Below are 13,613 nucleotides of genomic sequence, written 5' to 3' on the forward strand. Positions count from 1 at the left end.
CTGCTCATGGCTTTCATGTGGAACCTCTCAACCCCGCTCTTTGGTGCTAGGACACCACGAGGGCCTCTTGGTATGAGATGCACCAAGCCCTGCTCCTGGCTTTCATGTGGAACCTCTCAACCCTGCTCTTTGATGCTCGGCGCCTGCAGAGGCGGTGGTGGAAACGGCAGCGCGGCGGGATCAAGTCCTCGCAGCCCCGGCGCTGCCCGAAGGCTCTGGCGCCGCAGCCGCTCGGCGCGGGGGCGTTTTGGGGCGCGCTCTCTCTCATCCCGCGTGGTTTCGGCTCCTTTGGACGCCCAGGCCGTGTTTAGGCCGGCCCTGGGCGCCAAGGCAGAGCTCAGGGCAGGAGGAGGATGCCGCGCTGGGCTGAGTCACCGCGCGGCTTCGTGCACCGACTCGCCCGCTAATCCCCACGCAGCCCTCGCTGGTACCTGTCAGCACTGCAGGCTCTAACGCCGGTTATTACGGGCCCGCTTCATTCCAATCCACTTAATGGCCCGTGCTTGCGTTCCCATAGAAAAATAAATACATAAAAACAAAAATCGGAGGCTAATCCCATAATTAGGAAAAAGACAAAATTCTGACAGAGCACTTTGTTCGAGAGGAACATATTTGGGTAGCTTGGGATAAGACCACTTCATATGCAAGACTTTGGGAAAGACGTGAAGAGATCTTTACTACATTAAAACCCTGGTGCTGCCTCAGTCCCTAGCAGTTTGCCCGTTATCAAATGGTGTTTCTTAATTAAGGGAGGAATCTACAGCTATCATCCCACTAACCTGCCCTAGACACCAGGAGGCAACTGCGGGTTGCCAACTGCAATCGCTGTCTGCAGGTTCTCATTAGCTCGGCAAAATCCCATCGTTCAGGATGGATTTCATGAAAACAAAAACAAAACCACGCAGCTCTGTGAGGCTGCCTTGTGTTTTGTTAAGCTGACATATCAGTCAACAACTCGGCATTCTTGCTGCTTTAGGAATCCCACTTTAATAAATCTTGCCCGCTTCGGTTTGCTTCCTTGCTCCGTGCAAGCTCCTTTCCAAGTCTGGCAACCTCCTCAGTGCTTTTCCCGTAAGGAAAAATGTTTTAAACGTTGTTTAACCGACAGGTCAGGTGAGCTTTCAGCAAGTACCGCATCTCTGGCGATGGGCATTTGCCCTTGCACAAAAGGGGCAGCAAGGCTTATCCAGGCAGCTCATCAGAAGACGCCCCACATACAAAACTGACCTTTCATCTCTCCCCTTTGGTGCTCCCCAGCGCACAGCACTGGTAACTATTCGGTTAGGGGTTAGTGATGGGGTTAGGCGGGGCTCCCAGCACGCTTAAGCGCTGCTAGGGCCTTGCCCAGCCCCAGGGGAGGCTGCTCCAGCGGCCTCGCTTTCACCTGGGCTTTTCCATCCTCAGGGGCGTCCTGCAGGTGCCCATCGTCCCCAGGCACCAGGACGCAACTCTGCAGCCCCGGGAGCTCTTCCAGCCTCTCTTTCCCAAGGAATTGCCCCTGCTCAGAGGCCTGCATGCGGTTACAAGCAGCGCACAGCTCTAGAATAAGGCTGTAAAATTCCTCTCGTAACAAATGGTGTGTTTAAGGGCAAGAAGAGCCCAAGCGTGAGCAGTTGGGTGACCTGTCCCATCCAGAGCAAGGTGCTGAATGCTCCTGTGCTTGGGAAAGCGACGGCTCCCAGCGAGGACTTCCGGGACTCCCGCAAGGAGATGCTTCCTTGCAGCAGATGACTTCACTCAAGAGCACGGCAGCCGCTGTGTTGGAGCCAGGCTTTAATGGAACCAGGCGCTCACGTTAAATTAATACATTTTATGTGGAGCCCATCAAGTAACATTTAATTTCTTTCAATAAGAAGCTAGGGCACACGACAGCAGAACCATCTGTCTTTGGGATAGGCCAGGCAAGTTCCTCAAGCACAGGGTCTTACAAATGCTCTCCTAAGCAGCAGCATTTGCGAATAAGCTAATTTCTTAATGCAAGCTTACATCCGATTTTCTGCTAAGCTAATATTGGATGGGAAAAATGATCTATTAAGACTTGGTTAAGACTAAAATAAAGCTTTTACTTAACATCTTTAAAGTTAAGCAAAACCAAGTTCAGATAATCAACTTAATTGGTTAACTTCGTTATTCAATTGCTCCTGATTCAAAGAGTTTCATTCAACTTGCACTCCAAACGCCTTTCAGTTCCGAACTGGAAAAGTAAAACACCATGCAAGGAAGGCTTTCATTCCCCTCCTGCCTATGGTATAGTCAAAATCCTCATTTTAAGTCATCCCACAGCAGTGGATCCAGCGGTTGTGTTAAGTAGATTAATCAACTCTCTTCTATTGGAAAGCACATTATTGCACAGCCTCATTTTCTGGGTCCTGACTCCCCTAAAACGCGGCTCATATTGACCCAAGGAGAAAGATCAGGCCCAGCACAAGACACCCCAAATCTGCCCAGCATTGACCAGGCTGTTCCATGGCGGAAAGATAATTGTAAATAATAATGTAAATGTAATGTAAATTATTTAAATAGGACGGCCAGAGATACAGCCTCCAGAAATGAACGGAAGCGGGTCACGCAGTGCTAGAGCCCAAAGCAGAACCATCCCGGAGCAGCTTTCAGACTGCAAGGAGCAAAGCCACGAAAGGGCCCCGACTGCTCGGCATTTATTTATGAAGTCTCCTTGCTCCAGAATCAGACCGTAATTAAAAGCACCTCTCAGCACTAGCGTTCCTCATGCTTGCTCACAGGAATACAGCCCTTCTCCACTGCAAACAGCAAGGGTTCCTGGTAAGTTATCAGCTGCCCCGGCTGATAAGATGCGGTCAGGCTGCGAGCACCCGGAACAAGGATTAAGCGTAATCCATGATAATGCGTAAGGTAAACCGGACCCTTCTTTGCATATGCTCCGCTGCTTGCCAGCGGGACAGGACAGCTTTGCAAAGCGGTACCTGCCAAGAGCAGTAACAGGCAGCAAGCCGGGCAGGGGAGGCCGCGCAGTGCCAGGAGAGCCAGATTGCTGCTTGCCTTTCTGCAGGAGCTGGAGCTGCCCTTTCCATCTGCGAACAAAAGGGCCTTGTGGAAAAGCAGGCCCTTGGGCCTGGCCTATGGGCTCGCTTTGCTTGGGGAGGAGGGGAATATCCTCCCTCTGTCCCTACACAACAATCCCTGCTGAATTCCGCAGGAGCTTCCAGCGGCGACTCCTCTGTGGCCTGGAAACCTGCAGCAGTTTCTCCGTCTGGAAGGCCCAAACTGGGCAGGCTACTGTGCACATCGGCTTTGGATTCGGGAGCGAGACAGAGCCCACGCGGGGCACGGGGATGAGTAGGTCTAAATAACAAATATTTACTAACGCTTACACCAAAACCCCCAGCGCACAGGTCCAGACAGCCTGACACTTCCGACAAGATGCGAATCAGAGCACAACATTTTGGCTGCTTTAAGAAAAAGCTATTTGGGTTTAGCTAGGCACGGTGAAGTCATCCTTGTAAATATTTTATTGTAGCATAGGTAGCTGTTATATAAGCATTTCTTGCACAATGCTCATACTCTCAGTTCTCTTTCCATTTTAATGATCATTTCCATGATATTTTCCCCCCCTTTAATGATCCATTCATATACATACAGATATATAGTCATAAACACACATGTGTCTTCATATACTCCAAGCACAGCTGACAACACATCCAAGACAAAGAGCACTGCATTTCTCCAAAACTCTTGCCATAACTAGGAAGAAAAAAGCACCGATTGTGACTCGTTTCAGGGCAGGTAGTGGGCTGGGCAATCTGCAAAGCGGAGCGCACGTTGCCGCGCACGGCTGCCGGCCACAAGCCAACTGCCAAACGTGGAGTTCCCATGCAAAGCAACCTCGCGCCAAGACCTGAACTTCACGCATGCAACAGCGCTGATCAGGTGTACAAATACGTTTCCCAACTGTGCCCAGCAATGGGCTGCTGGAGTTCGGGATGGGGAGCGCTCAGGAACGCGGTCGTGCAGTGTCGGCACTGGCACTTGCAGGAAATCCCTGCAGCCCTCCAGCCAGTGAATCGCTGCTGCTGACTAACAGCCCTTCTCGGCAAAGGAAACGCTGCTCAGTGACAGTTGCCACCAAAGCGACGCGAGGGACAAACAGGAGAGTCACCACGAGCCAGGACAAGCCCTGCTTGGCCTCTTGATCCCTCTCCCTGCAAGCGGCAAAACTGGGTGCCCGTTTAGCCCTCTGGAGCGACTGCCAGTGCTTATTTACCTGGCTGCTTTTGCAGCTCCTTCATGAGGCCACGGGGATGCACGGGAGGATCCTGGACTGAGGAGATGGGGAAGATTTGGACATCTTAAAACAGGTCCTTTGCCCAGCCCTGCAAGAGCAGGACGGCCGATGTCCCTGATGCGGCTTGGGAGCAGGGATGTTTGTCAGGGGGTCACCGGGAACGCTGCAAGGCTCCGCTGGGGACCGGGGCTGCACAAGGGAAGGGGTCCTTGTTGCCGACTCATGCTACAACCACAACAAACCCATGCCCTGCTTAGGGGGACTTAGCAGTTGCTTCATGTTCTCAGTTTAATCAGAAGTATTTCAACAGTAGGAGATAGGCTCCAGCACGCCCGCCCCGGAGTCTGAGGCCATGCTGGCAGGAAAAAATAAATAAATACAAGGGAATAAGCTGCTTTTGGTGGTTTCTGTGTGTGTATGGAGAGCCTCACACCCGCAGTGCATTTTAATAGGTCCTCTGTGGAGATCTGAGACAGGCAGCAGCAGTATTTCAGAATTTGAGTATTCAGTATTTCAGAAGGAATCCCTAGCAGTTGTGCACTGCACACTTGTTTTGCTATTTTGTTTTTCTAGCCAACAGAACTATCTGCTGCCCATCTTTAACCATGACTTTTTCCAAGGCCTACCAATGTTAAAATGTAACCAGAGACCGAGACTTGGCACACTGGGCTTTGCAAAGCAGGAGGGCCCCATCCTGGCTCCCTTTGCCCTGGGGCACCCGCTTCTCTTAACCCTTTACCTAAACTTGAGCTCTTCGACTTAAGGTCCTTAAGCCTCCCAGGCAACAGGGCCCAGAATTCGCATCCCTCCCGCCCCAGTGGGAACAAGAAGCATTAAAAATCAAACGCCACTGGTGCTAAACAGTAGATATTTGAACATCTGTAGAAAACTTGTACCAATAAAGTGACCCATCAAAATCTGCAAACTCCTCTGTAGCAGATCCCAGCTCTTCAAGGAATAGCCAGTAGAGAATAGGTGTTGTTACCTTCACAAAATCACTTGCTTGTGCTGCCGGAAGACATAAAAGCACTTTAAAAACATTGCCACCCGCACTGGCATTCGAGGGGGATATAAAGCAGCAGCTAGTCCTGCCGAGGGGCTGGCAGGAGCCTCCCCAGCCCCAGTGAAGCCGAGCGCCCCAGCCCTGCACATCACCCCACACGTCACCCCACACGTCACCCCACGCGCCCGCAGCTCAGGAGGCCGCAGCCAACCTCCACGGTATCGGCACTGGGAGGACCCACGTCTCCCACAAGGGAGCTCCCTCCATCTTTCATCTCCAGCTTTCATCCTTGCTTTTCCTTTTTGCCCTGAAGAACGCGGGAGACATTTGAAGAGCGGATAAAACTACTGGCATGGAGGAGAGCATTTGCAGGGAGGACGAAATAGGAAGAAATAAAGGGCAAAGGAGCACGCAGTAGGAGTGGTTTGAGACCTACCCAGGCACAAATGCTTATTGCAACCAAGAAATATCATTCTGCTTAGCTCTGGCCATCACAGTGATGTTATGGAAGCATCACAGGAGTGTGTTCTAACACCTCATCCCATTTTTAAAAATACATCTGCATTTTGATGGGGCTCTGGACATTGCGCTTGTAATTCCTTGCCTCCTGCTGCCGCGGAGGCGCAAAACGCAGGCGCCCGGCCAAGAGCCTGGCGGCCGGGGAGACGAGCGGCGCGCTCCCAGGGAAGATTTAAAGCCATAATTAGGGCTCAGACTGAGCTGTCGGAAAGTCCAGGCAAACTTCTGTGGCACGAGTTTCCTCTCTATAAACACCTCCTGAGAGCGCTCCCGAGTGCCAGCTCGGAGGCTGCCCAGCGAAAATAGCGCCTGAGCTCAGCGCGCGCGCACGAGCACGCGGCGCGCTCGCGCCGGCCGTCGCGAAGCCCTCGGGCCCGGCTCCCACCACGGGAAATCTTGCCATGTAGGGTGAGGATTCGGTCTTCCTTAGAACCGCCTTCCGACTTGCCGGCCATCGGCTACCAAGGGGAACCCCTACCTAGATGGCTTGGTTTGTAATTCGGGTCTCCTGCTATCCAGGAGGAGCAGGGATTTGCGGGCACTGTTACACTCATCGTCCTTACAGCAGGGCTTAAATGTGGTCTTCATACCAAGTTCTATCAGATTCCATCAATTGTAGCTGGATTCCCACCTAAAGCATCCCCAAAGAGGCGTTTACACAGCAAGACAGCATGGAGCCCAACCATCCACAGGAGAGCAAGTTCAAGCTCCTCCTGCCTCGACTCCGAGGTCAACAGCCGGAGGGATCCCATTAAACCACGAGAAAGGATGGCTTGCAGGAAGACATCAGACCAATCAGCACATGCGTGGCGCTTTGCTAGTCAGTAACCTTAAAAAAAAAAGACGAAAAAGGCACCATCAGCAGAGATGGGGCTTTATTCGAGACCTGCTGCAATGCTCTAAAGCGCAAACACCATCTCTACTTGCAAGATTCCCACCCATTTTGAGAAAATCGAGGCATTTCTGTTAAGAAATACCCAAGTAAAACCAGCTAAGCGTGACCGCTAGAACCTCACCTGCCCTAACCTCAAGGCACAGATACTTTAACAGCCTCTTTCGTAACAGCCACCGGAGTCACACTGATTTCGTGAGTCAGCTTGCCTCCCCTTTCGCTCGCTGAACCACCCGGCTATCAGCAGCTCAGCCCAACGCGCTCCCATGCTGGACGGCGACGGCTCCTCCGCGGGAAGGAAGCGGAGATAGGGCTGGATGCAGCCCTGGAACCTGCTCGTTTGGTGCCACCACTGCGTGGACAGAGACGCCAAGACGTAACTGCAACCTGCAGCCGCAGAGCTCCCTGTCCCGCTACCCCTTCTCTGGTGTCACCTTCATCTCCTTGTTGTCCCCATCTGTGAGGAACCAGCCTCAAAGCCAAGAGCCCGAAACCTGTCCTAATCCCTGCCCCAACGCGGGCAGAGCAGCTTCGATAAAGACTAAGGGGGCTGGTTTTTAAAAAAGAGATAGCGCTTATCAGCTTTCAGGAGGGAGGAAGGCCCCTGAGACATGCAGCTGGCAGGTGAAAAGCAGCGCCCCGCTGCATCTGGTTTTATATCTTATCTGTGTTTTGAGAATCGGGTTATCTTTACAAAGATAAGTATGCTTAAGTGTAGTTTCTACATTCAATATCAGAGATAAAAGTAAAGTAAAATCTATATTTTAATATACAGCTATAGATAAAAATAACACTCCTAAAACCAAATAATTAAAAACCGGAAGTATTAGGAGATGGGAGGAAATCCACTGATCTTCAGAGACTCACACAAGGCGTGAGGAAATGCACTGCACTCGCACGGAGCCCTCGCAGGGATAACTCCACGGTTAAGCTGCTTTAGTGGGATCCTGCGCAAGGAGGTGATGGGAATCGCCATGGGAATGGGCATTCCCAGTTCATCAGGGTGGCTGGTTGCTGCAGACCGGCTGCGCAGCCACGTTGCTGTTGCCCGGATGGAAGTGATGCTCCGGGGACTGGGCTTGAAGAGTATCCGGTGGCCCCGAGAGCGGCCTCGGCGGGCACTGAAGCAGCAGGGAGGCTGGGAGCAGCCCCGTCCAGCGGCGGCTCCTCCCGAGCTCGACTGGAGTCGAGGGTTTTATGCCAATTATTGGGAACCTCCACAGAGTCCTTCCTGAGACAGCACCTCCGTGAGGGACGGAGGCCGGGAAAGGCCCCGCGTGGCGCCGCTGCTGCCAGGACTGCCCGTGCGCCCGGCCTCACGTCGGTCACCTGCACAAGCCGGGCTCCCACTGGCAACCAGTTGTTCTCCATGGGGCTAAGAATACAGATTAACAGGGGAAAAATGTGTTTTCCTGCGCACTCAAAGCATTCCGCTCAGCGCTCCCGTCTCTCCCTCTCTTTAAACAAGCGCTTCCAGAGCCGCAGGGATGAAAGGAACAGGCGAGCACAGGAGCCGGCATTGTTCGCTTGGGAAGCGATTCAGGGTTAGAACAGGGAGCCCAAGCTGCCCAGCGCTGCCAAACAGCCGAGGCTTTATTCCAAAGTCACGGAGGAAATGAGGAGGTTTTAGGGGTTTAGACGCTTGTGAGGGGGATTTTTTTTTTCTTTTTTTTTTTTTTTGTGTGCTGGTTTTAGTAACAATACCTATTTGAACTCCTGCGCTATTCCAAGTGCAACTCACTATTAACAAATCCCTGCTATTTTGCAGAATTATGTAAAAATTACATCACCACCTAGTATTTCTCTTAGTGAGATTTTACTTGCCAGGAATCGACTTCTTTGGCTGAAAAGGAACGAGCCTGCTCAATCTGAAGTCTGTTCTTCCTCACATGGGAAAGGGTTTTGTTCCTTTTTCCTTCCCAGGGAGCAACATCATCTGTTTTCCTCCTCAGAGGCAAGAAGCCCAATTTTCCCTGTAAAAATCCAGAGGCGGGAGGGCATTTTCCATCAAAACCCCTGATTTGGGATAAATATGGAGCCAGGATCCCTTTGATGTCTCCTTCCAGCATCAGTCACCGGATGGGCTGAAAACACTGTGTTTCAGGGTAATGGGGAGTCCAATAAAACTGCACATGCCTCCTTTCCTTCCAGACCTGCATTCCCTGCATTAAAGAGCTATTGTGACAAGCTGATAGAAATCCACAAATTTGCAAGTTAGCTCTTCTCTGTATTTTTGCATCAAATGTACAACTAGTTGGGGGGAAAAAAATATATATGTGTGTATATATATATATATTTATTTATACACACACACCAACAACGACATTCAGTTCCTCCTGGCTAGCATTGCTCTTGTTAATGCAAGCCATAATGTCTTTCAACAACTCTTAATTTTCACTTTTTGCACAAGCAAAAAGCAGTTTGCAACATGCTAGATGGGCGCACCCATCTACTGATAATGCAAAGCTGATTATTGTCCATGGGACAGTTAAGTTTCTCTCTTTGCAAAAGCCTCTCTGTTTCCCTGCAGATCTGTGAAGCAATTCGATTTGGGAAAATCAAAATCTTTGGCTTATCTGTGGTATCGGGGGATTAGCGAAGTTAGGTGGATTTTAGGCCGAAATGCCCCATTTTGCTTTCAACTGTGTTTTTGTGCAAATTCAGGGACAACCCACTAAAAGTGGCATCGGATTGAGGATGCAACCTGGAGCCCCACTGCAAACAGCAGCAACGGGAGCCGTGACGGAGGTGGCCGGCCGGGAAACCCACCTGGAAGAGGCTGCGGAGGAGCCGCGAGGCAGAGGCTGGACAGGAACAAAGGTGCTGATTTAAAGAACATCATCCAATACTCTCAAAGCTAAAATATATCTAAAAAAAAGTCAAATTGCAGAAAATAAAGGTGTCCCAGGAGAGCACGGCCACAAAACCGCACGCACAGGAGCGGGACCGGGGCCGTCTCCCCGCAGTCGCTGCGCACGAGGAGGAAAGAACTAAAGAACTGGATTCTGCGTTTGGTTTCTCCTCAGCCTTGCACTGCACGGAGCCTCGGAGACTATTTGGGTTTAAAATCAGAGATATTTGGGGATTTTGCTCCTCTCCCATAGACGGACCTAGTTCTTAAGCTCCACTTTGCAAGTTTGGGGTTTTATTGCCTTCCCCTTCATGAGTCACTGCTGGAATCCAGAGGTAGATTCCAGACCTTGTACCCACCGGAGCCAGCTCAGTTTGACCGTGGATTCATTATTTTAATCAAGATTTGGAATTAGCAGCAAAAGGAAGATGAAGTTCAGGATAACCAGTTCCCTTGTGTAGTTTAGAAAACAGTCCCAAATCAGACATAGCATCTTGGCCCTCTCTAGTCGCTCCCACCACAAGGCAGGTTAAGCAAAGCTTAACCCATGTGCTTCACTGTTCCACAAGGCAGGTTAAGCAAAGCTTAACCCATCTGCTTCACTATTTCACTAAGCACAGCTCCCATCCCACTGAGAATACAGAGCACTATTAAAAAGAAGGCTCAAAGGGAAGCAAGCTCTTCCCTTTCCAAAAGTTCTCCGCCTTTTCTACAATCAAATTTTTTTTTGAAAAGAGTTAAAGATTTATTAAGAGTACCCCAGAAAGTCACGTAAATCATGAGAGCATCATCTTTGAAGAGAGAAAGGTGGCATGATTTAAGGAAAAAAAATGTGTTTAGCACTTAAACATTCCTTAGGTGCTTAATTTTCACAGCTCCATGGGATTCAACTCTCCAACTATAAAGATTTTTTATTATTATTATTATTATTATATTGACAAGATTTTTTCCACATTAGGCAATTTCCTTCCTTACCCACAAAGGAACTGCAAGTAAATACGGGCTCGACGCTGAATACCCAGTTTCAGAGAGCAAACATTTAACCTCAGACCTTCCTCTCCAGGATCAGGACGGGAACCGCTTTGGGAATAGGGACAACTAAATAAGCCCGGGGAAAAGCCACATTGCAACCCAGCTACGGCTTCAAGAGGCAAGAAGTAGAAAGAGCAGAATTAAAAGTATATGTCTGTACACAGCGAGCGCTTTATTACCGCCTCTAACCATTGCAACGCAGAGGGCAGGCGAGCGGCCCATGACAGCCTCTCCGTGCCTAGAAAAGTTGCTTCCAGTGGGGCTGCAGGCAACATTTGCATCCAGTTACCACTGATATTTTAGCTTTAACCGGTTTCAGACATTCCTGCAGGGATCGTCTAAAGTACGTCTTTATTAAGTCCCCTTCCTTAAACAGCGAGGGCCGCCTGGTTTGGACACGCGCCGCCTCTGACAATGACCATCTTTGTCCCGTCCAGCTGCAGCAAATTTAAGATAATCTCTGTTTCGAGTGGGCTTTTTTCCTCTTCCACGGAAAGACCATCCTGAGGCAAAACAATTATTTCCAGGTCAGGCACTAGTAAGAGCTAAGGCCCCGCTGGAAAGAGGGGTGCCCGACATGTGGCAGGCAGGGTGTCCGGATCAGCTAAGCTTGGTCTGGACACGGCCGCCCGCCCGGCTCCTTGCAGGGGTGGCTGGAATCACACTGGAAAACCAGGGGCAGCCCCCACCAGCACAACGGGAAAGACACCAGAGCGAAGGAAGAAAAAGATTGGGGGCTCTGCTCCATTGCCATAAATTAATGGGATTTGTTTAAGAGTAAGTTTGGTTTAAACTGCTGCGAGGCTCTTCAGGAGGACTCTTCTCATCTGCACCTCGGGCATAAGCAGAATGTGGTTAAAATATGATCCGAGTAGGAGAAAAACCATTTGCGGGACAAAACAAAGAAGGTGAATGTGTTTCCCTAACAGAGGAGCCATTTATAAGCACAGGAACGGCTTTAACCCGAGCACAGGTTTTTGTGAAAGAACGAATATTGGTGACGAGCTGCAGCTTTTATTGCCTAAAGGCTGCAGCAACGTTGTCTTGGGAACATCCCGGCACCTCCAGTCACAACCCCATCCACACGGCACCCCCATCCACAACCCCAGGCGGGAAAGCCGGGCAACCGCCCGACACCATCGATTTAGCGAGAAGGAAACCCCAGATAAAGCACGATAAGAGCGATGTGTGTTATTATATATTAACCAAGTCTTATCTCCAAGCATTAGGAGAAAACCTGTTTCTCAGAAAAGGAAGGGCATCCAAAACAAGCTTTTGTAGTTGCCTATGGCCATCTTAGTCCCTACCCTGCCGTAAATCCATGGGGGTTATACAATGTCCACAAGCAGAACTGTGCAAGCAGCTTTTTTGAGTTTAACCCAATGGGTTAAAACCAAAAAACCCCATGGGTTTGCTGCCCACGAGACAGCATTAACCACACACGAGGAGAAAACCCTGACCTCGGCCCACCTCGAGAGCCTCTTACGCAAGGGGGAAAGAAAGGAAAGAGAGAATAACCCTAGAAAAGGAAATGTCCCCAGTTGCTAGTGACAGAGCTCCTGCGCAGGCCACGTGATGACCAGAGGAAATGGAGCTGGGTGATGCTCTCGGTGCCACCAGGCCCATCTCCTCGGTACCACTACAAACCCCCCCGCGGCGCCGCCTGCACCAAAACAGCCCTCCCTTTCACACACCCGGCCAGGCACGGCCTTAGGCTCGGAAACCAGGACACGCCGGCTTCAAGATGATGCACTGGAAGCGGCGCTTGACCGGTGCACAAAGACGCTGGGAAAAACAGGACTTGTCCAGCAAAAACCCATGCAGGAAACGTGCCTAGGCCAGGGAATGCACAAGCAGGGAGACATAGACACAGGGCACACACTGCAGCTTGATGGCACCGTGCGGGAGGCACCGGGATGCGGGAGGCATCGGGATGCGCAGCCGAGGCTGCCTCCAGGGAGGGGAGCACGGGCCTATTAATTAATTCCTCATTTCTGCAGAGCAATAAACGAGCGGGGCCATTCAAGGCAGAGGCGGCGACACCGGAGCGGTGGCGGGAGCTCCCCGCTCCTGCGGCCACCGTCTCCATCCGTCACTGCCATGGCGGGCGAGCAGAGCCGGAGCCGCTGGAGACAGAGCCTCCCGCCGGGGAAAGGAAAAGCCAGGGCTGCACAAGGAGCTGAGGGAAAAACAGGGGGTGAAGGAGGTCTGCGGGAATTGCTCAAATTACTGCTTTGTGGGGATGGCCTTTTTTTATTTTTTTTTTTTTAAGTATAAACGCCAGGAAACCTCTGGGAAGGCCGAGCTTCCCCCTGCAGTATTTGCAACCCAAATATTGCAGCACTGAGCTAATTCGGGAGCGCTGGCAGGCGCGCCGGCTCCGCGAGCCATCCGCTGCTCCCGGATGGCAGGAAAAAAAAAAAAAAAAAGAAAAAAAAAAAAGAAGAAGCCGTGGAATTTAGCGCAATCTTAACAGAAACGTTCACGGATGGACGCCGCGCTGCTGGAAAGGCTCGCGGGGTGTCTTCGGCTTTCCCGATCCCCGCAGGCCCGGGGCTGCCGCTCCCGAGCGCGGGGCGCCCTCAGCCCCCCGGGGGGGTCCCGAAGCGCCGGGGGGGCCCCGGCCGCGGCTTTCTCCGTGTCCCCCCCCCGCCCCAGCCCCGCACTCACTTTCTCTTGTAGTCGTCGCGCTCGCGCTTCACCTTGGCCAGCACGTTGTAGAGCGCGCGGATCTCGGGCGTGATGGTGTCGATCTGGACGCCGACGCCGTCCGGGTGCAGCCAGGAGACGCCGGGGCCCTGCAGGGTCTCGAGGCCGCCGCCGCCCGTGCGCCGCACCTGCGTGTAGCTCCAGATGGTGCCGGGCAGGCGGCTGCAGGGCGGCGCGGCGGCGGCGGCGGCGCCGGGCCCGTCCGTCTGCACGGCCTGCTCGCGTCCCAGGCTCTTGTAGCGCAGGCGGCGCTCGCGCTCGCTCTGCAGCCCCGCCAGCTGCTTCTCCAGGAGGCGGTTGCGCCGCTCCAGCTCGTGCACCTTGGCCAGGAAGCAGCGGAACCGCA

General features: G+C 51.9%; 1 protein-coding gene across 1 annotated transcript in view; it reads right to left on the bottom strand.

The window, feature by feature from the left end:
• IFFO2 (intermediate filament family orphan 2) overlaps positions 1–13,611 on the bottom strand; it is a gene marked incomplete at its 5' end in the record, with an annotated part of 28,727 nt that extends 15,116 nt beyond the window's left edge. Inside the window, one exon of the mRNA XM_026053573.1 lies at positions 13,229–13,611. Coding sequence (XP_025909358.1) covers positions 13,229–13,611 — 383 coding nt within the window. The remainder of the gene's footprint in view (positions 1–13,228) is intronic.
• Positions 13,612–13,613: the final 2 nt, after the last annotated feature.

This window comes from Nothoprocta perdicaria, unplaced genomic scaffold, assembly GCF_003342845.1.
Source record: "Nothoprocta perdicaria isolate Ctin4 unplaced genomic scaffold, notPer1 scaffold_117, whole genome shotgun sequence".
Classification (NCBI taxonomy): Eukaryota; Metazoa; Chordata; class Aves; order Tinamiformes; family Tinamidae; genus Nothoprocta; species Nothoprocta perdicaria.